The sequence below is a fragment of the Nipponia nippon genome, unplaced genomic scaffold (genome assembly GCF_047370975.1).
Source record: "Nipponia nippon isolate SJK-2023a ecotype South Korea unplaced genomic scaffold, ASM4737097v1 scaffold_4, whole genome shotgun sequence".
Classification (NCBI taxonomy): Eukaryota; Metazoa; Chordata; class Aves; order Pelecaniformes; family Threskiornithidae; genus Nipponia; species Nipponia nippon.
The window spans coordinates 18037248-18058331 of NW_028262358.1; the positions used below are offsets into that span (position 1 = coordinate 18037248).

The 21084-nt window shown below is 41.2% G+C and overlaps 1 protein-coding gene across 1 annotated transcript in view; it reads right to left on the minus strand.

The window, feature by feature from the left end:
* Window positions 1–21084, minus strand: part of ALK (ALK receptor tyrosine kinase) — a 233931-nt gene that overhangs the window by 70649 nt on the left and 142198 nt on the right. Inside the window, exons 6-7 of the mRNA XM_087774317.1 lie at window positions 8868–8999; window positions 766–897 (exon numbers count right to left, since the gene is read on the minus strand). Of these exons, the coding sequence (XP_087630443.1) occupies window positions 766–897; window positions 8868–8999 (264 nt within the window). The remainder of the gene's footprint in view (window positions 1–765; window positions 898–8867; window positions 9000–21084) is intronic.

Sequence of the window (21084 nt, forward strand, 5' to 3'; positions counted from 1 at the left end):
AGTAGAGAATCTTACTAGTCATGTTTAACTCTGGATCTAACTTTCTAAAGTAATGTTGGGGTTATACACCATTAACTCTGCTGTTATTATTGTATCCCTTTAGATGCTCTGTGCCTTTGCAATAAAAGCCTCCAATGATTTACATTATTGCATTAGGAAAAAGCTTATCCTGTCAGGTAGCCTGTTTGCCAAAACTCAACCAAGAGTTCAACGGTTCAAAAACTCAACCAGTTTAATGACCAAGGCATAAACCTTCAACGGTTTGTACAAGAAGGATTAGAAATGAACTACTGGGATTTGGCTAGAGGAACCAAGTATAGAGTAATTACACATAGAAGTGGAACACAAGGGACAATGGAGTGAAGAGAAGAAAAATTAGGAAATGAGAAGGGGAAAAAAGCAGCAGAACAGAGAAACAGAGGGAGTAAACAGGAAAATCAGAAAGGAGAAATCAGATCAGTATGGAGGAGGGTCATGCAGATGAATACTTGGTGTGAAGTTGTTTAGAGAGGGTCAAGCTTAGTATCTGGTGTCAGTTGTGGAGACCTGAAGTACCAGTCTACACCCTCAAGACAGAAAGTGAGCAGGATAGTCTTTTGCTTTCAAAGCACTTAGAGTAGAAGGATGGCTTTTGTTTCACTGGAGGCCGAATATCTAAGTACATAGGAAAATGTGCCTTGTGTTTCATTCCCTCCCCCCACCATTTCTGTATCTTTTTTGCTCTCCGCTGTTCATTCTCTGCACTTACTATTTACTCTCACACACCTTCTATTGAAGGAATACGGTTGTGCTCCGGGCTTCCAATCCGCCATGGAGAAGGATGGGACGCAGAAGAGCCCTGCATCCAGCCACAGTCTCCTTCTTCAAACGAACAGTAAAAGCCAGAGGGAAGATTTTCTGCAAGAGGGAAAGACACACACACATACAGAAGAACCCAGGTGAGCTGAGGAGGAGACTCCTGGGCACGCAGAGAAGCTGCGGTGACTATTCTGACCGGGTTGCACAGGGCATGTGGGCACACCCCACTCAGTCCTTTTGTGCGGAATCATCCATGTGCCTGACCGTGGGGAGGGTGGTGGCAAGGGAACCAACCCCCAGCCTGTGACTAAGTGACTCCCCCCACAATTTGACGCATCCGAGTGAGAGGACACATCTCAGTGTACACTATGGGGTCTCCTAAATACCTGGCCTCTACAGCTCCACAGGTATAAACCCACTCAAGGTCACACCTTGGAGATGGCTTTCTTAACCACTGCTTCTGCAGCCCCATGGAGGGAAGTCTTGGAGAGGGATAAGCTCCTAACATGATTCCCCTCCCTTAGAAGTCCAGGTCTCTAGTCAGCCCAGCTCAGTAATGAGACCTCTTCTCCCTGTGAGCACTGATGTGGTCTCAGGTAAAGCACTGAATCATTTCGTGCCTCAGTTTTTGCACCTGTGGATCTGTTTGGTGAGATGAATGGATGAAAAGAGGATAAGTTTATTTTAAGCCATACTTTCAGGCTTTGACGCCCACTCATTCTGTCACCAGCTTGGGATTTCAGGCAAGTTTCCAGCTCCAAACAATAAAGATACACTAGCTTTTTGACTTTAAATTAACCAGTTTTAAAGCAATAGTCATCTCATTCAAAGCAAAAAGTAACTTCATGCCTTCTTCATCTCCTTCTCTACCTACATTGCAACTTCTTCTTACAAAGGGTGCAAAGCACTGCTCCTCTTGCCCTGAGCCACATGCTTATATTGCCATAGGTGAACATCCTCTACTTTGCCACGAATCACACATTTCACTCAGAGCCCGTGAAATAATTTTTCCCATCATCCTCAATCAACACTCACTGCCTCCCTAATTTCTACTGTTGTCTAGTTCTACCTTTACGTTTCTTCCCTTCAACATGAGGCCAGACTCTGCACTTACTAAGTAACCTCAGCAGAAAACAGACCTTGTAAAATGCCGTGTAAAATCACAACCACTATAACATGATTTTCACTTTTAGTGAATCACTAATGATCCTTAATATAGATTCTGCACCCAGGGTGCAGCTGACAACTCTGCCAGTACCAGAAGGCTTCCCAGTAGTAAAAGGGCACAAACTGGGTTTTACAGGGGAAAAGGTAGAGCACAAAGCTAGCCTGGCAGAAAAAGGTGCCCTTTTAAGGTGGAGTTACATTAGGCACTAAAGATGCCAGAAGAGAAGTAAAGAGCAACCAGTCATTTTACTCTGCTATATAGACTAACCAGTCCTTGGCCAGGCTGGCAGTACAAAGCCCCTGAACATGCTTGTTCAGTGGGGGTGGTCCTTCTTCCAAAAAAACAGAAAAACTGCGGTGATGAATAGATGTAACTGTAAAAGGGATGATGATATTCCTGACTTCTGAGCGGTTTTACACCATTGTGTACTCTAATCTGTACTAAACCCCAGTTTAGCCCATATTTGTTTTCTCTTTCCCTGTTCCCCTAAACTTCCTCTAAAATGATCTTCATTTTTTTGTTTTTTTTTTTTTTTTAAAGGAAAATGAGACAAGAAATCTGTTTAAAATTGCAAGATAGAAATGAAATTTCATGTGCAAACACATTGTAAACCCCCATATCAACAAAATTAGTTTTTCCTTTCAACTGCTTGTCAAAATCAGAGTAAAAATTTCTTCACTTACAAAACGTAGGATAGACTACAAACTCCTAAAGCAAGAGGATGTGCTGTTCACGTGATAGTGGCAATTTCATTAAACTTCTCTATGAGAAGAGAAGGCTCCTGAACTCTGTTTTTTTTGTGATTGTTAGCAATTTTTCTCTCTGAAATTTTCTTTCTATGAAGTGAGGCACCAGTATCCAAACCCCAGATGATTCAAAACGTTTAAATATCAGCAGAAGCCCCTGGCTGAGAGTGCAGGCCAATTAAATACCTGCTCACAGGGCCTCATCTTTGACTCACCTCAAAAGGAAATTCACTGTCAAGTGGCACATTCACCTACTCCTCAGTCTCCCCTGAGAGAACAGCTGGGGAACACCACAACTGCAGTGTCTAGACCATGAGTATTTGATTTTCTAGGAGCCTGAATCACAACTCACTTCACAGAGGAAACTGAAACAAATCTTACATCTGTGGCTTTTTAGTAGGGCCAAATTTGAACCTGGAACCTGACATGGAGCCATGTTTTATTGTTATTTTCCGCAAGCACCCCAATTTGTTATGAAAAGATCAAAACCTGTACTGGAGTTAAGGCTTTTTCAAGTTTTTCCTTTTAAAAATCTCCAAATTCATTCAGCCTAGTCTTTAAATGTGGAGCTGTTAAGCAGAGAGTTGCTTCCTTGTGTTCTACCCCTCTACAGAACTTGATTATATTTCATTGTGCAGCCTGAGGCTGGGATCCAAAGAAAATGACAAATTATAATGTGTCCTGAATTCCTACTGAAACAGCTTGGCTCGGTGTCCAACTGAATTAATTTCATGGCCATACGCTATCTAGGATGATGTAAACAAGTCAGAGCAGCAGGAGGAGTCATCTAAGTAGCAATCCCTGCCTGGAGGCCAGAAAAAGCTCACTGTTGATGAACAAGTAAGGGCATAAATAAAAAGCTATTACTTTCCCAGAAAATTTCATTCCTCCTCCACAAATTAATTTTTTATGAATTTTCAGATGTCCCATGCACTGGATGCATTTTCTCTGCTGCTCTTTCTTACTTTGAATACATACAGCACCTATGATTCCACATATTGCTACTCCACAAAGAGCTCTTTGGCTAGCACTTTTCCGTCAACGTGTACTCCTCAATTTTCTGAATGTTTATAATTCAAACTCATATTAGCGCAGACACTGCACTGATGAGAGAAAGCTAATCTGACTTTATTGGAAAATCAAGTAAATGAGGGGGCAGGAGTTACGCCTGTTGAAACCTGCCATGTTGGAGATTATCATCAGTGACAGAAACCTTAAAAAATTTAGACGATGAAGTAAGATCGAAAATTTAGTAAGATGAAGATGCAGCTTGTGGGTACGGGATGGAGAATACAGTAATCCAGCGAGACTGGAGCACTGTGAGAATGTAAGAGTCTCTGGTTTTATTTGAGTGATGAAGTAGAGAAAAGCTGTAGGGTGTTAAAACTCGTTCCTAACCAAATATGTTCAAGCCTTCAGAATGATTTAGATTTTGCTTGAAAGGTAATTAAGTTCAAGTTTTTTTTTAACTTTAACACAGACTTTTCATCCTTTAATAGCAAGAAAAATTAGCAACTGGCATAATCTATGAAGCAGATGGATCACGCTCTTGATTCAAAATTAGGTGTAAATCAACCAGATACTATAGTTTAATCTTTTGGGTGAAATTCGAGACATATATTCTAGAAGACACAAGCATAGAAGTCTACTCTGGTATGTATGGACCTTTAGCAAATGGAGGAGGAAATCTCAGAAGGCAAAAAGACCATCTACTCAAAGAACTTAAAGAAGCACATGAATCTTAAACATGAGTTTGTTTCAATGGCTGCCTCTACGCTAGCAAAACTGGTCTGCCAAATTCTACCAGAAATGAAGCATAAAAAGGGAAAATACTTCTCAACACAGTCAACAAAGAGTTATCGTGTAATGCCAGAAGGCTTTGCTGAGTTCAGAACTGCCAGAGGTTACAATTTGTTGCTAGAGGTACAGCTTTTGATCAAGAAAGAAGCGAAAGGATTAGTCTATGCAAGACAGGAACCTTAAGAGAGCACTGCATGGCAACAGGTGGCTACTTCATCATTTTGCTTGCAGGGAGACTCTGCTGGGCTGTATCTATCACTAGGACATAAATGAGTCCAGTGGTTTCTTCATGCATTTTTGCCTGGAAAGTAAACTGGCCCCTGTAGAATTAATTATCTATGCTTTTTTGGTCACTTGCTCATGTTATCACAAATTCAAACTTTATAGGTTCCTATTCTAGCTGCCATCTGGTCTTTTGACAAATGTGTGCATGCACTCCTCCAGCCACATGGCACAGCCTGAGTTACTCCTTTCATGAATCAGATACTAATCTTCCTTATCTCACCTGGCAATGTGTTTAACATCTTTAAATATTCAATGAGGCAAAGAGTGAAAATTACCCTATAACCCAGTGGTTATGAGATTTATTTGAATGATGGAGGACATTACTTTCAGTCCTTATTCCAGGTAAAATTTATAAAATGTGGAAGAGCAACCTCAGGAGGGAGTTGAGTAACCCTTTTTCTTCTGAACTAGACCAGAACTCCAGACCACAATCTTGGAAACTCTCCATGGAAGTAGGAAATATGGGTTCAAATTCACTTAGGCAGAAGAAAGAATCAGTCCTGGGTTTGTCATATCCTGGGTGAATCCTCTAAGTTCTGGGTCTCTAGAGAATAAATATACTATCAGCACCTCCATTCTTTTTATTTTTTTTTTAATATATCTATTACTTTCCTAACATGCTTTAACTGATTAACCAATATTTTTCCAGGCTGAAATTTTTTGGTGAATTTGAGACAGAAAGTAAAATAAGTAAAAAAAGTAAAATACTTTGTAAAAGTAAAATACTTTTGGACTAGCCAAAAGCACATGCACTTTTTTTTCAGTAAATCTTCTATTTTTGCCCAGACTTGCTGTCCTGCAACAAAAGATTACTGAACCAAAATCCAAGATATTGTTAACTAAAAAGAGAAGTACAAAACTACTAAAACAAATTCGCCCTTTCTGTCAAGCAGAGCTCTGTCAATCTATATTAGTAAATAAATCGGGTTTTCATCTCTGTCTTGTGCCATACCAGATATATTACATACCTGATTCTCTGCTACAATAAGAGGAAGTATGTTAGTTTTTTGCAGTGAGTTATAATCCATAAAAGCATGAATTTACTAGCAAAGACATAAGAAGACCACTATCTGAAGTCTTAATGTGTGCCTGCAAAGTATGCTTCTGCAAAGCAATTTCCAGTGTGGCACTTCCATCAGTCTGTTAAATCTGTACGTCTGATCCCAAATCAACACAGTTCGGCATCTAATTCCACATCTGCCTCTTTGAAGCTGTCTTTTGCTCCTGCAAGAATATTTGATTATGACTCAAACAGCAACATGGTTTTCTCTAGGGGTCATCCCTCTCTGATTTTATACTCTCTACACAGACTAATTGGTTGCACGCAGAACAAGCAGCGTGACATTTCGTTGGCCATTAATAAGTAAAGTGATGTTAACAAACAGCTGGCGTTAAGCAGATTTTTTTCAGTTAAGAAGGGAGCAAAAATCAAATGAATAGGAAGAAAAAAAACCAAGAAAAAAAAATACCAGTACCTGCACAGCTAAAAGACTGTGAAAGGAAAAAAAAAAACCCAACATCTCCATGAAGCTCAGAGATAGAAGCCTTTGCTTAATGGTAATTTTAAAAGGTCTCCCCTCCATTTTGAGCATGGCTATATCTTTTTCTGACAGCTCTTTTGTGTAAGCAGAAGCATTTGGGAAACCCCTTTCTCTGCTTTATATATCTGAATCACTTTTTGCCACACTTGCAGAAAGCTGATGAAAACATCCGCGTTGCTCAGGAGCAAAATGACAACTGAAATGCTGAAATATGACATGTTTTGTGTTGGGCTGCCATGCAGATGTAACTGACATCTAAAACATCAGATCATTTCTCTGTTTTGTGTAAGAAGTCTTATGCCAACAATATTCAACGCAGTAAAAAGGCAAAAGCAGAGAAATCAGGCATAGAACTGAGCAGGCTTGCAAGTGGATAAGCAGACATACCCACAACTCGAGCTCTTGCTAAGGCAAGCCAGTCTTTTTTGTTGCTTGGGTTGAAGACGGTGCTTATCAGGCCTTTTGGCTAGGAGTAAGCACTCTCCTTCCCAGTACCTGTGGCTGAAAACAAGCCGTGCGGTCTTCTCCTCAAGGTAGGGAGTGATGCTCTGCTAAACAGGCGGTTAAACATGTTCTGCTTTTTACATTTTCTCATTTACATTCTCAGAACATTCTTTGCTGACACAACTGTAAGTGCTATACTGCTTTATGCAAATAGCTACAGATGAATGCTGCACGGAGGGGGAAAAGGCAACCAAACCAACCCCTGTGGATAGCGTATGTGAGAGAGGGATTGGTCACTTTACCAACTGGCTCACCATGGGATACAGGGTGACAGTTAGGGACAACAGCAGAGCCAGCCTCCTGATATGTGAATATGGATGAGATGCCAGCCACAGGTGCACCTGATGTTTGAAAATAACAGGTAAGCATGTTCCTCCAGGCCTGCCCCATCCTATGGTGGTATTTAGTTTACATCCATGATTGGTACCACTTCACCTTGTGAGCTCTGCTGTTCCCACTGGCATAGACAGGATTACCTTCACAAGGCAGAGCCGTTTATAGCAGAAAGACACAACAGTGTATCTGGACATATAGTTGATGGTAAATCATATGTCTCTCTACTTCCAATGAAATGAAAATGCATTCAACCTACTTATTATTGTAATTTACTATTTTTTTTAATTAAAGTGTAGAACAAAATAGAAATACCATTATGAAGTTTTAAAGCTCTAATTTAAAGCTCTTAGTCAAAAAGAAGGTTTCAGTACTACTAATATGAAGCATTATTGGCTCTAAGGAGCTGCAAGTCCGCAGTGATGACACTGTTCCTATGAAAGTGAATTTAACGTTCACTGAGTGTGTGTCACTAATGAATATAATTTCAAATTGTAACAACGTCTAACATGATGGAGTGTATCATTTCAAGCTTTTAACTAGTTTACTGGAGGATCCCCAGTCAAACCACTCTTCTCCACACCAATAAAATCTGTTACTCTATTTTTTTGTTAGCAGCAAAGAACTGGAATTTGCTAGAAGTTGTGTGTCACTCTTATGTTAAGTTTACAAAAAACAGCAAAGGTCTGTTAGTCTAGACATCACCTGTATCAACACAGCTTGTTTGAGTTACCTTACCCCGATTCTTCCCTGCTCTAGCTGTCACATATGAAAGCTAAACTGAGAATAATCGCCTCTTCCATTCCAAAGGCTTTTGCTGGGACTGGTATTGTGGTCAGGGAACACATTTTTTGCATACCAAATCAATGCAGCTCTGTCGACAAAAGTCCTTAGGCTAGATCAGCTGTGACACATACACTTTAAATTGGTAAATGATGAACTCTCAATGATTATTTTTCTTGGTGTATTTGCCCTGTGGATAACCATACAGCTGACAATCCACCACTCCTAACTGTCTATAGCCTGGCAAAGGGGAAGATGCTGGAGGTAGAACATGTAGAGGTATAGAAAAAGGGATAAGGCATCTTCAAGATGGTTAAAGGAAGGTCCTAAAGCATCTAGGTTACACAGCACAATCACAAAGTATTCAGGCACGGCAAATTTTCAGAAAACTCAGGCTGCTATCTATCTTCTGCTGTATTTTATTAGACTACTGACTGCTGAAGAGAAGATAGAAAACAAGAGGAATTACAAAGACACAGGCGTTGGTCAAAGGCAAGCTACTGGCTCTACTCATTTTTCATCTTAGAAGTTTTCTTCTTCCTCTCCCTTCTGCCATATGCTGTGCTACATTTTGATTAAAAGCTCTAACAAACTACACATTTCATAATTCTGTAAGGCATCTAACTATTCAGGCTATACTTCCTTTGCATTTTTGATCAGGACTTTGGAAGAGATGAAACACTGCGAGCATCTTAAGAAGCTGCTGCAGAACTAATGCAGGCAAGTACAGGAAAATACCAAATGGTCTTGCTCCAGGCAGACATCCAGAGAAACTGCATGTTATGGAGGGTACTGGTCTTTCGATAGTACCAAATTAGTCTATTAGTGCTAAAGCCGCAGGCATTAAAATTCAAAACAATCAATGCTTTTGGAAAAGGAGGATGCAGCCTGGGGGTTTGGATTACTCACTGCACATGTCTCCCTCATCTTCTCCCTCGGCGCAGTCCCTGATGAAGTCACACGCCTGCCCCAGCCTGATCGCCGTTCCATTCCAGCAGCTGAAGGAACCCTCCAGAGCCATTTTTGAGCCAGAAGCAGGTCCTAGAGAAAAAGAAAACAAAAACCACTTCAGATTACCGAATTGCCTTCCTCTCAACCAACAGGTCATAGGATCCTGGATAACAATGAAGCGGAGAACACCTTGTGAAATCCCCTCAATCCAAAAATTACTTGATAAAGTAATTATTTTATTTTGCTTGACCTGTTTAGTCTTCTCAAATATCTAACGGTCCACCTAACAGAGCACTTCACTTCCCCAGGCATTTCTGGTGTTTTAACTTGGAAGGCATCCTTGACCCTTGAAAAGAGGGTTGAAATCCTGCAGCCTGCTCTGTGGTAGTTCTCAAGAACACCACAATACGCATGACAGATTTTTAATTGTATGTGAACTTACTGGTAGACTGACAGTCCTGAAGACTGGCATCCTCTCTGTCTAGTTCAGGAATAACATGGCTACATGGTTTGGAAAGAACACAAGCTTTCATCATACCCTCCTGTCGATATGTTATTACCTATGACTTGGATGTATCACGTTGTCATGTTCTCTCTGCAAGAGAGAAAACAGTCTGATCTCCGCTCGTAGTTTTCTTTCTCTTCCATACCCACTCCTGCTCCTGCATCCTGCACTCCCCTCCCCTTGAGTCAGGGAGCCCACAGCAGACTCCATCTACCAAGATATAAAAATCACTAATGCATTTTACCTATGCTAAGCAGCAGAAGGCAGCTAGCAATGTGGAAAGGAGCCAACTCTTACGAAATGAGGTCACTGAACATTAAGATTATTTCTGAATGGATGATTGCGAGTACTTGTCCCTTAGCACCATCCTTTTCGGGAGGCACTTGATTCCCTTGACAGCTGAGAAGTCAGAGATCATTCAGTCTGATGGGTATCATTTTCCTTACTGTAGGAATTCTCTCATCCTGAGGTCTCTGACTGTAGCCAAGTGAGATACTTAAAAAAAAGAAAAAAAAGGACTTGCCCTAAGAGACACATGCTCTAGGTCACCTGGAGGATGCGGGAATGAGTTCAGCAACATCCTACAGTCAGTACGTACGGAGCAGGCCAAGCTTGAAAAGTGCAAGAGCCCCTTCCACAAAAATCTGGGTGTAGATAAAATTCACCGAAACCTTCCTGACTCTCTGCAGAGATGCGCTTCCAGTTCACTACTCCTAGAAGGCAAGCCTAGAAGTACGAAGAGCTCTGTGCTGTGAATTCCCCACTGCAAGAACTCCTGCCCCGTCTCATATTAAATGGGTAAACGCTCAAGATTAAACCAAAGCCTCTGGGCAGAGTGAGCCATTGTTTGCCTAACTCATCCGTGCTTGCTAAACAGCACAGCTACATCATGTTCTCCGGTACTACAGGGAGTTGGGAATCACTGGTGATTCAATTAGATGTGCACTTGATACTTTTATTTATATTGCCTGCCAAAACTAAAAATTAATGAAGCATGTAGGAAAACAACCACTATTTCTCTTCAAGCCTATTTTATGGCGCAAATCAATTCAGGAGTGGGGGGAATACATGCCAAACCTTTTTAATAAAGGACCCTGGCTCCTGAAAAGGGTGCTCTGTGTTATTGTCAGCTCGATTTTTTTGACTGCCTTAGAGCAATTCTGGCTTGCCGCATACAGGCTGCACAGTGCCCTTGTATTTCAGTCAAGGTCAAGGCTGACTACAGAGAAGAGCTTTGCAGAAAAAACAGACAAAGTAACTTGGTTGCTGACAATTTCTGCAGGCCCTCTGGTAAGGGTTTAAGGCAATGAGAAGATATCCTCCTTGGCCTTGCTGTGCTCCTTGCAAAAATGCACTGTTAAGAGACACTGCTGAGAGCCTTCCCTGTGTTAGAAGTGAAGCTCTTCACATGTCACAAGCCAGTCACAGCAGGCTCAGATCAGCGTGCAAATGGATGCTAGAAAACTGTACGAAGCGACTCTGGTAACTCAGTAGGTGATTGCTTCTCCTAGGGGTATGCAGTGAACCTATGTGGCACCATGTTGCTGGAAGCACCACTTAAAGAAAAGTTAAGAGACAAGGCCCAGAGCGCTTCCATAAAGGTTATTAACACCATGACACTCTTAAAAATGTTGAAGTCCTACTCAAATACAGAAGTACTTTTGTCTCTCTGAATTACCCCACAGATGGTTTTGAAGAAACGCCCACGTTTATTAGCAGCTCTTGTGTCCCACTCAGTTTATCTGCAATCTTTTCAGCAACGTCCGTGTTTTATCCCAGCAGCTGCTGGGATACGATATGCAGAGATTCAGAGGAGGGGTTATTGTAGGCAATGGAGTTCTTCTGTTTACTCAATTCATTTTAACTTTGTAAAGGCACTCAGTTTTCCAAGCACATGACTGCATTAACACTAATTATAATGGAAGCAAGGCATTCAAGAGCACCTACTACCTTCCCAGGTGTCCTTGTTGCAGCCCAGGAGCACAAGTCTCCTGAAGTCAACTGACTGCGGTATTTAAAAGCCGTCAGTTGCAACTAGACATCAAGCAATTCCAGGAGCTTTTCCTCCAAAACAAAGCAGCAGATTTGCATGCTCATTCATCTCTGCGGAGATGGGGCTTGAATTAGCTCAGATTTGCATTAGATGTGTATATACGTGCTCCTTGTATAGGTTAGAGAACACAAATAGCAAAGCTGCAGCCCAGGGAATGGCTGGGCTCTGTGACAGTGCATGATTTATTCCTGTCTCCCGTTTGCTTGCTTACTGTGTGCACAAAGGCAAAATGAATTGGATAAAGGAGATGATTAACTATTAAAACAAATAGATAACCAAAAAAAGCCCAAATAAGAATGACCCTTTTAATGGGCCACTTGATGCAGATGCTTGCATCCAAGCGCAAGGAAACTTAATTTTTAATTAAAATGTTTTGTAACAAAAATAGACACTTGATCTTTTCATTTCCCAGCCCCAATCACTCCTGGCAAGGTGAACCAGAATGACCTGGATTGCTGAGTCAAGTGGCCTCAACTCACACACAGATGATGTGTAAGGAAAGGAAAATGAATGGTATCAAATAAGTATCAAAGTAAAATTTGTGGGAGACATCCTTTATATTTACAGCAGTGTTTATGTAGCCAGTGGCATCCATAAATTATAGCAGTCATTAAGCTGTACCACGGCTGGCTTAGAGCCTTATAAATCATTATTTAAACAGCAACATTAAACAAATGGCATTTCAGGCTCTAAATTGAAAGGAGAAACAAACAACTCCTTGGGGAACAAGTGCTGACTTTGTATCTCACAGGTCCTGCTTCTCAACACAGTCCAGCCTTGGCAGTGTTTAAATCCAGTACCAGACCCCGGACACAAATGACAGCCTGGACTCTTGACTGCTCATCCTTTTGGACTTAAGTTTCCATGTAGCAGATCAGCATGAAAGGGGGAAATCATATGGCTTAGCCTAACGCAGGATAAGCAACTTCTTGCTCAGACTGTGGGGCCAAAGGGGATGTATTTCACTCCTCAGCAGATTTTTCTCCGACTTGGGTTGCCTCTTCTCTCCTCCCCGCTCCCTTGATCAGCAGAGAAATTGAAGTGCACTGGGAAGTTCTGGCATACCTGTCCCTGAGGAACGCGGCCAGAAAGACCATGATGTCTGACGAGTGCAAAATGGGAACCTTCACCTTACTGCCACTACAGCTGGCCAAGTGGGAGGGAAGACCGAAATTCTTACAGGCATTTCCAAAGATATCCCTTATCTTGTGAACGGGCTACGCTGCTAATTATCATGCTGGATTACTCAAGCTGAACTAATTATACCTTCACGTGTTACAGTCAACTTCTCAGCCCATAATTTTTAATGCTACCGAAAGCTTTAGGGACCAATAGTCAGGTAAAGCCCTCCCACTCAGCACACATTAAAACGAGAGAGCTTAATAGGACAGTACTCAGTTGTTGTTAAAAAAACCTGTGATTTCTACTCTGCCAAAAAAGATGAACAGAAATTTCAAAGACCTGGGATGAATGTTCACCCTCGTGCACGTTTTACCAAACAGCAGCTGCTCTCTGGGCTACCCCTGAGGAGTCCGGCTGGGACACAGCTGAATTGACTCCAACCGTTCTCGGGGCAAGACCCTGTTAGCATACACAGTGAAAAACATCCATTTTTAAATGCATGTATGTAGCAAGAAATACCTGCCCATGGAACTCCACCATGCTTACGTCACCATATGTGCTACCCCTCAAAGAAGAGAAACTTTCCTATTATTTAATTACACCTCTTCAATAATATTTTCTAATGGGCTAGTGCTGCAGTCTTAACGTTCCTTCACTAAACGCCACTAAAAATCATGGATTGTGCAACCTCGGACAATGCTTATCTGCCACAAGTATTTGTCATTAACTTCTCAATTTCATCTGCTCCTCCTTTGGTTTGAGTTCAAGGCCTTGACTCAGAGATATTTAAAGAGAGAGTACTTGGGGGATTTAAAGGTTGTGTGAAACAAAGAAAAGCTGCTGTCTAGGTATAAAAGGATAGTGAGAATTCTGAGGAGTTTCTGATTATTGATTTTTCTATGACTTTCCATTTCTGATGGGCACATCATTTCCTCACTCCTCATCTCCAACCCTCCAGCCTTATAGCAGCTCAGACATTTGAAGGCTGATGGCTTGCTTGGTGCTGAGGATAGCCATATACCAGAACAAAGTGAATTTTCTATTGATACAAGTCATTAATACCCCTACTTCCACCATTAGACAAGTCGGAAGGTATGAAATAAAGGAGGTAGGAAAGTGAAAGAAGACGAGTTCATGTTTAAGGGAACTGAAGCCATCCTTGGCAAATGGCCATTGAACTCCAATGTGATACAGGGCAGATCACATAAAACTTTCACAGCGAGCTACCTTGCCCTCGTTTTCCAGCCACCCACCCCAGCCACCCAGCCCAGGACACCTGTATTCAGATCTGCAGAGAATCCAAGTGGTCGCAGCTGCAAATGAGGCCAGTGAGAAAGATACTTGGAAAATACAATGTCCTCAAAAAATGCTTTGAAAAAAGATTGGACTCCAGGTTTTTCATACCAGGCAGCCAGAATTAGTCAACACTTCATAATTTCTGGCTTTAATCTTTGTAACAGCATCGTTACTGTTGCCGTCATTGCCTAAGGATGCAAGTGAAGCCACATTTGCAGGAGGCGGCGATCTCTTTTTATTAGACTGCCTGATACAGGCAGAAAAAGCAGCCCATGTTTGTATATGCCTGAAAGCTTGCCCATTTTTCTAGTTACATAAATTGGCTTTAATCTTCTTATTTCACTTCCTATACATAAAATGGGAATAAACTCACCACAAGAGCTCTATGATGTTCATTTCATTAACAGTTGTAAGGAACTAAGATGTTATGATAACGGAGCCATGAAAAAAACCTGTAAGGAAATTATTTACTCTGTCTTCACAGTGCAGTTTGAATAATTTATGGTACAAAATGAACAAGGCCAAACATCTGATGAAGGCAAGACAGAGGATAGTAAGTAACTTCCCACTGAAGGAGCACCCCCTGCCCTGCACGCTAAGGGTGCAGCATTCCCACAGTGAGCTATACTCCAAGGCGAGAAATCTTGCTCATTAGAGCCACATAGAAACAGAATTTTCATTTCACAGAAAATGTCAACATTTCAAAATGTATCCAACCATAAAATAAAAATGCCCAAATTTCTCACAGAACAAAAGTTTCAAAACAATTCTGGGTTGGAAATACTGACTTAAGAGGTTTCAACACATAACTAAATATTGTCATAAACCCAAGAAATTTGAAAACATGTGAATTCAGACAAAGATAAAATGTTGGGCAGGAAACTCAAGTGGACACTTACTGGTTTGGAACTCACTCAGTAATTCATCCAGCTCAGTTCTAATGTGCTTTCCCTCTCCACTGCTGCTGCTGTTTCAAAGTAAGGATGATATGCTTAGTATACAAATTTTAAAACACCTGCTCCTTCAGCCTTGCCTAATGCCAGTATGATTGCTTACACCGAAGAAAGCTTCATAGCACACCTGAGGAGGCGGCACTTGTTCACTGCCACATTTCAGTTGCATGAACTTTCTACGGAGCATTCAGACTAGACAGGCCCTCTGCGTTCTCTTGGAAATGCTTTTGACCAGGTCTAGTTACTTTTCCTACCTTTTGCTTGAATGACTTCCCAACGTTAATGTTGGTGTGATGTGGCTTTCCTGAATTTACAGCAACAACTAGCTTCCTTAAAACTATAATGAAATAAGAATGTGGAATAAGAAAGTCAGCTCCGTTTCACACTTTCTCATTTTTCAATTAGGGAAGTTGACTGAAGATCTAATAGTTATCTTCATAGCCCCTAAGACAGCAAATAATTGCTGAGCGCAATAAATGACATGATAATGTTTTTCCCTATTAATCTTGCACAAAATCTAGCTGCTTTTTTGTTTTTATTAGGGTTCATGGTAACATATGTATTTTTCCCTATGATTTGCTTACCAATCACTAAGCAGCTCCAACAGCACATCCAAAAATTAATAGTAAGCGAGTAAACAGCAGCAGCGAATTTTACAAAGGAAGTGTGGTTTTCCAGCATGCAGCGGTACCTACTTATTCTGTGGTATCTACAAAATTGAAAAGGGCCAAAAGAGATGGAAAATACTTATTCCCAAATACCTGTGAAACACTGTGTACGCATTGGACGTTTTTTTCAATTTCATCTCACACAGCAGATCTTTAAGGTTTTCATCCCTAATTATGAACATCCTGACTTCGAACAATACAATGGGATAGAGTAATTTTGTTAAAATCCCAAATCTCATTTCTTTCGGTTGCTTTTTGTTGCCCTTGTTTCAATATCAGACTGCATTTGCTATTTGAATCCCTTTTCTCTCAGGCACCATTGCATCTTCATGAGATTAAAAAACCCAACAAAACAAAACACCCCCTCCCGCCCCCCAGCTTTCATACCTCTCCTAAAAGCAGTGATTACTATATTGTAACAGTAAGCAACTGGTTAAAAAAAGACCAAAAAACCCTTTTCTGTGATTTTCTGTGAATTTTTTAAAACACAAACTTTGGACAGGGAAAATAAAAAGGTCCAACTTCTATTATTAGCTTTGCCATTCCCATTAGACCTCTCTGGGTCCGAATAGGCTTGGAGACCAGCTCTTATCAGCCAGCAACCTTACCCACGGGGAACACTGGCCAGACTGATTGCTAGCTCACTGGAAGATGAATGCTGCTTGCCACATGCGGCAGACGCTGACAAAATCACGTGATGGTTAAGATCTCTAAGCTTATTTATAGACAGCAGAAGCAGATTTAACAAGGGTCCACTCTCAACATCAGACATGGAACTGAATATGAAATGAAACAAGGCTACTGGAGACAGGTCATGAAAATAGTGCTTCCAAACTTCATGCGTGCCTCTTTTTGGTGAACCGTAGAGTTGATTAGATAGGAAACAGATGTATTTTTTCACATTTTGCTTCCTAGAAGGCTGGGTTCAAATCCACTTTCAATTACTCAAGTAAATTTTATCTTTGCCTGTTCAGGCTCCCCAATTCCAAGCACAACCAACACTGCCACTACACATAGTGGATTTTTTTCCCATTCTTATTTCTTAAAAAGACCACATCAAGAAAAACATCACTAACATTTTAAAGATGAGGAAACTAAGGCACACACCAACCAATTTCAAGTAATGAAATGAGACCGTACATTGCCCAAACCAGACTAACTCTCTGACTCCTGTTCCAACCTCTACGAGTTGGACTGAAGTTGACCAGATCTAAGAAAAAAGCCACAGAAAAGAGAGACTGGAGAAGATTGCTTGGCTCATCAAGAGCTGATTCCACGCAGGTCAGATATAACCTCTCTCTGAACCCTGCAATAGTAGCATCTCCGTGATCTCTCAGTCATGCGCTTTTAGCACTGCCAAATCAGCCAGAGGTACATGTGCATGCCTTGTCATGAAAAACACAAATAGAGGTATGACACTTAACTGTATTCAAACATCATTTTAGATAGGAATCATATTTTTCGTTTCTAAAATGCAATTCTGCTTCTATAACTGTTTAAAGCAGTATCTCTCCTTTAGCTGTCAGCAGTATTAAATTAAGGTTTATGGCCTTACTGAAGATCAGTTCCTCGGGGAGATGGGTGGAATATCACAAATCAGCACAATCACGGGCATGCATATGTGGTCCCTTTCAGCAGGGTGCAGAGATGCATCCTCACATCACAGCCAAATGCTTTACTGTGCAAAGCAGTGGCCCCACAGTGGAAGAGCAATGGTTGTTCCAGGTAGAAGCAGAAGCTTGTTGGCGGAGAAAGTTTCACGTTGTGCCCCTCTTTACTGTGCCAACCTCTGCTAAACTCCAAAATTGTGTAAGTGCAACAAATTTTCATCAAGGTGCTAATTTCCGCTTGTTCAAAAACTGAGCAACACCACCTCAAAAACTCAAAGCACAAGCAAAATGAAATTGCCCAAGAGCACTTGCTGCGAGGGCGAGCAATAGTATTGGTGACGCATAGGAGGTTTGCCACTGGAAGGGCCTTAATGCAGACGGCAGCTATCCAGCTTTCAGTTCTAGGGAAGCAAAAGGAAACACTGCAGCGTTACCCTACCTCCACACATCCCCGAACATCACTATGTTGGTGGATGCTATGACTCACTGGTGACTCTTCCAGATGAATGCACTGAAAACTGCCTACGTCTCAGTGCTTTGAAGCCAGTCCAAAGGGATGGAGAAGTAGCAGTTCTTTGCTCTTGTGTATCAGGCTGTGCTTCAAGGCCTTGCTGCACTTGAATGCAATTTTCCCAGGAGCAAAGCTGCTGAAGGTCAACAGCCCTCAACATCAAAAAAAGCCTGGAGAAGGACTCCTTCCTGGAGTCCATGTCTCTACCAGAGGATCTCTGCTAACCCCTGAACATGTGGAAGACTTACAAATTGGGAATGCTTACATAAAAAAACCAGATGCCAGCAAAGAACACAGTGATTAGCTCTGTGTAAGCTAAGGTACGTGCTGAAGATACTAGGGAAAAAACACAAGTGATGACATTAGAATTCCAAGACAACGACCCAGGTTTCAGGCAGTCTCTCTACTGTCTTGTGGCATGCTAAAAGACACTTTGGTTAATGCTTTCCATGCAAGATCTCTTTCCCAAACATATATTGAGGTGCAGAGAGAATTGTAAGAGTTGACCAACATCATCACTCAGAATTACCATGCCCTGAGGATGAGATACCTGTGGGCTGCTAGCCACAGTAGAATAGCTAGACAAATGTTAAATAATATTAAAATAGCTTTTTAATTATTTTTAATACTGGGACAGCAATCTTAATAAAACAGTTGCTATGTGTAAAGATAGATCAAGGAGACAGAATATGTCTTACATCTCTATGACTCTAGGTTTTCTTTAAGATCTTTACCCTTCAATGAGTAGACTGTGCAATCTCCGAAGATTTTGCACAATAACTCAGAACTGACAGACATTTCTTTTACAGCTCTCATCTTCAAATTTGGCACCATAAAACGTATGCCAACCCAAAATATTCCTTTATATAAGCTTTGTCAGTAGGCTTTCTGTTGAGCGCAAGCTCCCCTTCAAGGTTCTTCCAACCCCTCTTCCCCCAATTTTGCTAATTGATTCAGTTGGCCATTAATTAATCTCTTAACTATCATCAGCAATAGTATTAAATTCTCGCAAATTTGCTACTGCTGTTATTATGTAAAATGCTCCTCCCAGCTGGGCAGGTTTCAGCAAAGCGTAACAACTTGTTGACTCTAGATAAATCTATTTATACAATGCAAATGTACCTCTTCCTGGCAGACAAATCCTTTATAACTAAATCCTTTATAACTGCAAAACGATTCATTATACAAAATAGAGAAGTACGAGGACACACAGCTTACTGCTCATTCTTCATCAAGACCTAGCAAACATAAACATTAGGGTACAAAACAAGTAATAAAAAGAGAATATGAAACAGAGGTTGCTAGCCCCACTACAAAGTAAATGGGGTTAGTCTGGTTTTGTGGCAAACAGGGGTAGTACGCTACACATGAATAATTATGGGAAGGTCCAGAAGGAGGAGCAGAGCACATGGAAATGACATACAGAACCCGAGCCAGCCATACGTGCATAGTATTCTGACTGACTTGGAATCAAAACCCAATTAGGTGTATAAAGAACGAAGAAAAGAGAAATATAAACCAATTTCATGAAATAACGAAATTCTGTATACTCTCCACCAAAGATCTATCGGATTGTGGCACAGTTTCAGAGGAGATGGTAGAAAAAAACCCACCCATTCAGGAGAGGGCTACAGTTAAGAAGCTGTACTGGACAGGACTCACTCGACAGCACAAACTGCACAAACATACCGAATAATAAAAAAGAACCACCAAACTGTCTTTTGGCCATAAAATGGACTAGGGGAAACCTAAAAGGTACTTTACATTTACATGTGTCTACATTTGGTTTTGAAGTATCAATTTAAAAGTCCAAATAATCATCAACATACATTTTTGTCTGCATTTCATCAAGTCTTATCTCTGAGCAGCGGCCATCTTGGGGAGGTCAGCCATCTTATGGAACACAAACTCTTCCTGTTTTTTACTACGATCCACTGCTTGCTCTGTATTTGTACTTCCATTCATCTTAAGCTGCCCATGGTCCTCTCCGTGGTATAGTTAAGTTATACCGAGTGCAAAGGTGTTAGATACCCGCTATATATTTTTTGCAGAGAGAATAGTTAAAACACCTGACTTCCAGCTCTCCCGGGGCTTTAACTTAATGGGATGTGGATGCAGTTCACCAGCTATAACGAATGTCACTGGCCAACTACTCACATCACTGCAGTACCTCAAAGCCTGGAACGTAACCCATAGTGCACGGGGAATCTACATTCAGAAAGTTTAGTGAAATACTAGCAACAAAATCAACTGCCCCGGAATTTGTACTTAAACCAGGAAAAATACCTTGCCTCCTTTTCCAGCATTTCTTGATAAACAGCAGCAGGACTCTTATGCGGCAGTAGTTACAGTAACTCTACTTTGACCATGCCCTTCCTTCCCATCCCACAGGTAATTACCGCTACTTTTTAGTGAGCAATATAATTTTAAACAGTCTGTCAATGAGGTATCACAAAGATGATAAAAGTGCCTTGCCCTAGCATCTAATATGGATAAAAAAAAAAAAAAAAAAAATCAATGATCCACTGTCCCGCAGGGGGTAACATAGTCAGAAAGCTCAGAGGCCTCTGCGTCCACGGCAGCCAGATCTTTAGGACAGCTAAACAAACTCAGAGCTGGCAAAGACAGGGTGGCAAATCCAAATGAGTGGTCACCTGTGTGCGAAGCAGTTTCAGCACAGACAGTAGCAGTTGAAGTTTTCTCCGCACTGCGAGAACTCATCAGTCCTACGTCCGTTTTACCTCCCTCTCCTGTTCAGTCCAGTGACAATCCTGCTGGGAAGGTCTCTGGACAATTTTGTTCATCTCTGCTAGCAAAAAGAAGTGAAAGGTATCTTACAGCAGTCACTGAGCCTCTTCCAGGTAGACCACGACTTTTCCCGATACCCAACAAAAGGAAGAAAGAATTAAATAACCAAGGACTGAGCACAAAACAGCCAAAACACAGCAGCCTTGCACCGTTTTTTGAGGTGCTTCAAACCAGCACTCCATGTGTGTGCAGGGGCCTTGAATTGCTAGCAAAGTACCTATCGAATAAGGAATCTGATGGTCAGGATTTCCAAATTGGCTCTTATGCTGTGACCTTGGACAAGTCTCTTCACTTCTTCAAGCTTCCATCTCTCTGCCTGTGACAGAAAGAAGTAACACTTTGGGCGATACGTGGCCTCAGTATTGTTTAGAACTAGCACTATGTGAATAGCATATTTTTGTTCGCACAGAAAAAAAAAATAATCTCATTTTTAAGAGCTATCTAAAATGAAAATGTCCCCTGCAGAAGAAAAATGTTTGCTCAGCATTACTCCAAAAGATTTTATTTGACCTGAAATAAAATATTGGTTAGCTTCAGGAAACTTGTTATTGTTCAAAATTTGTTTTATTTCAGATATTTCATCCTGCCGTTATGCCTTTTAACATAGTTTCAAATAAAAAAACCCTAAAGTCCAGGGAAAAGGTGTTAA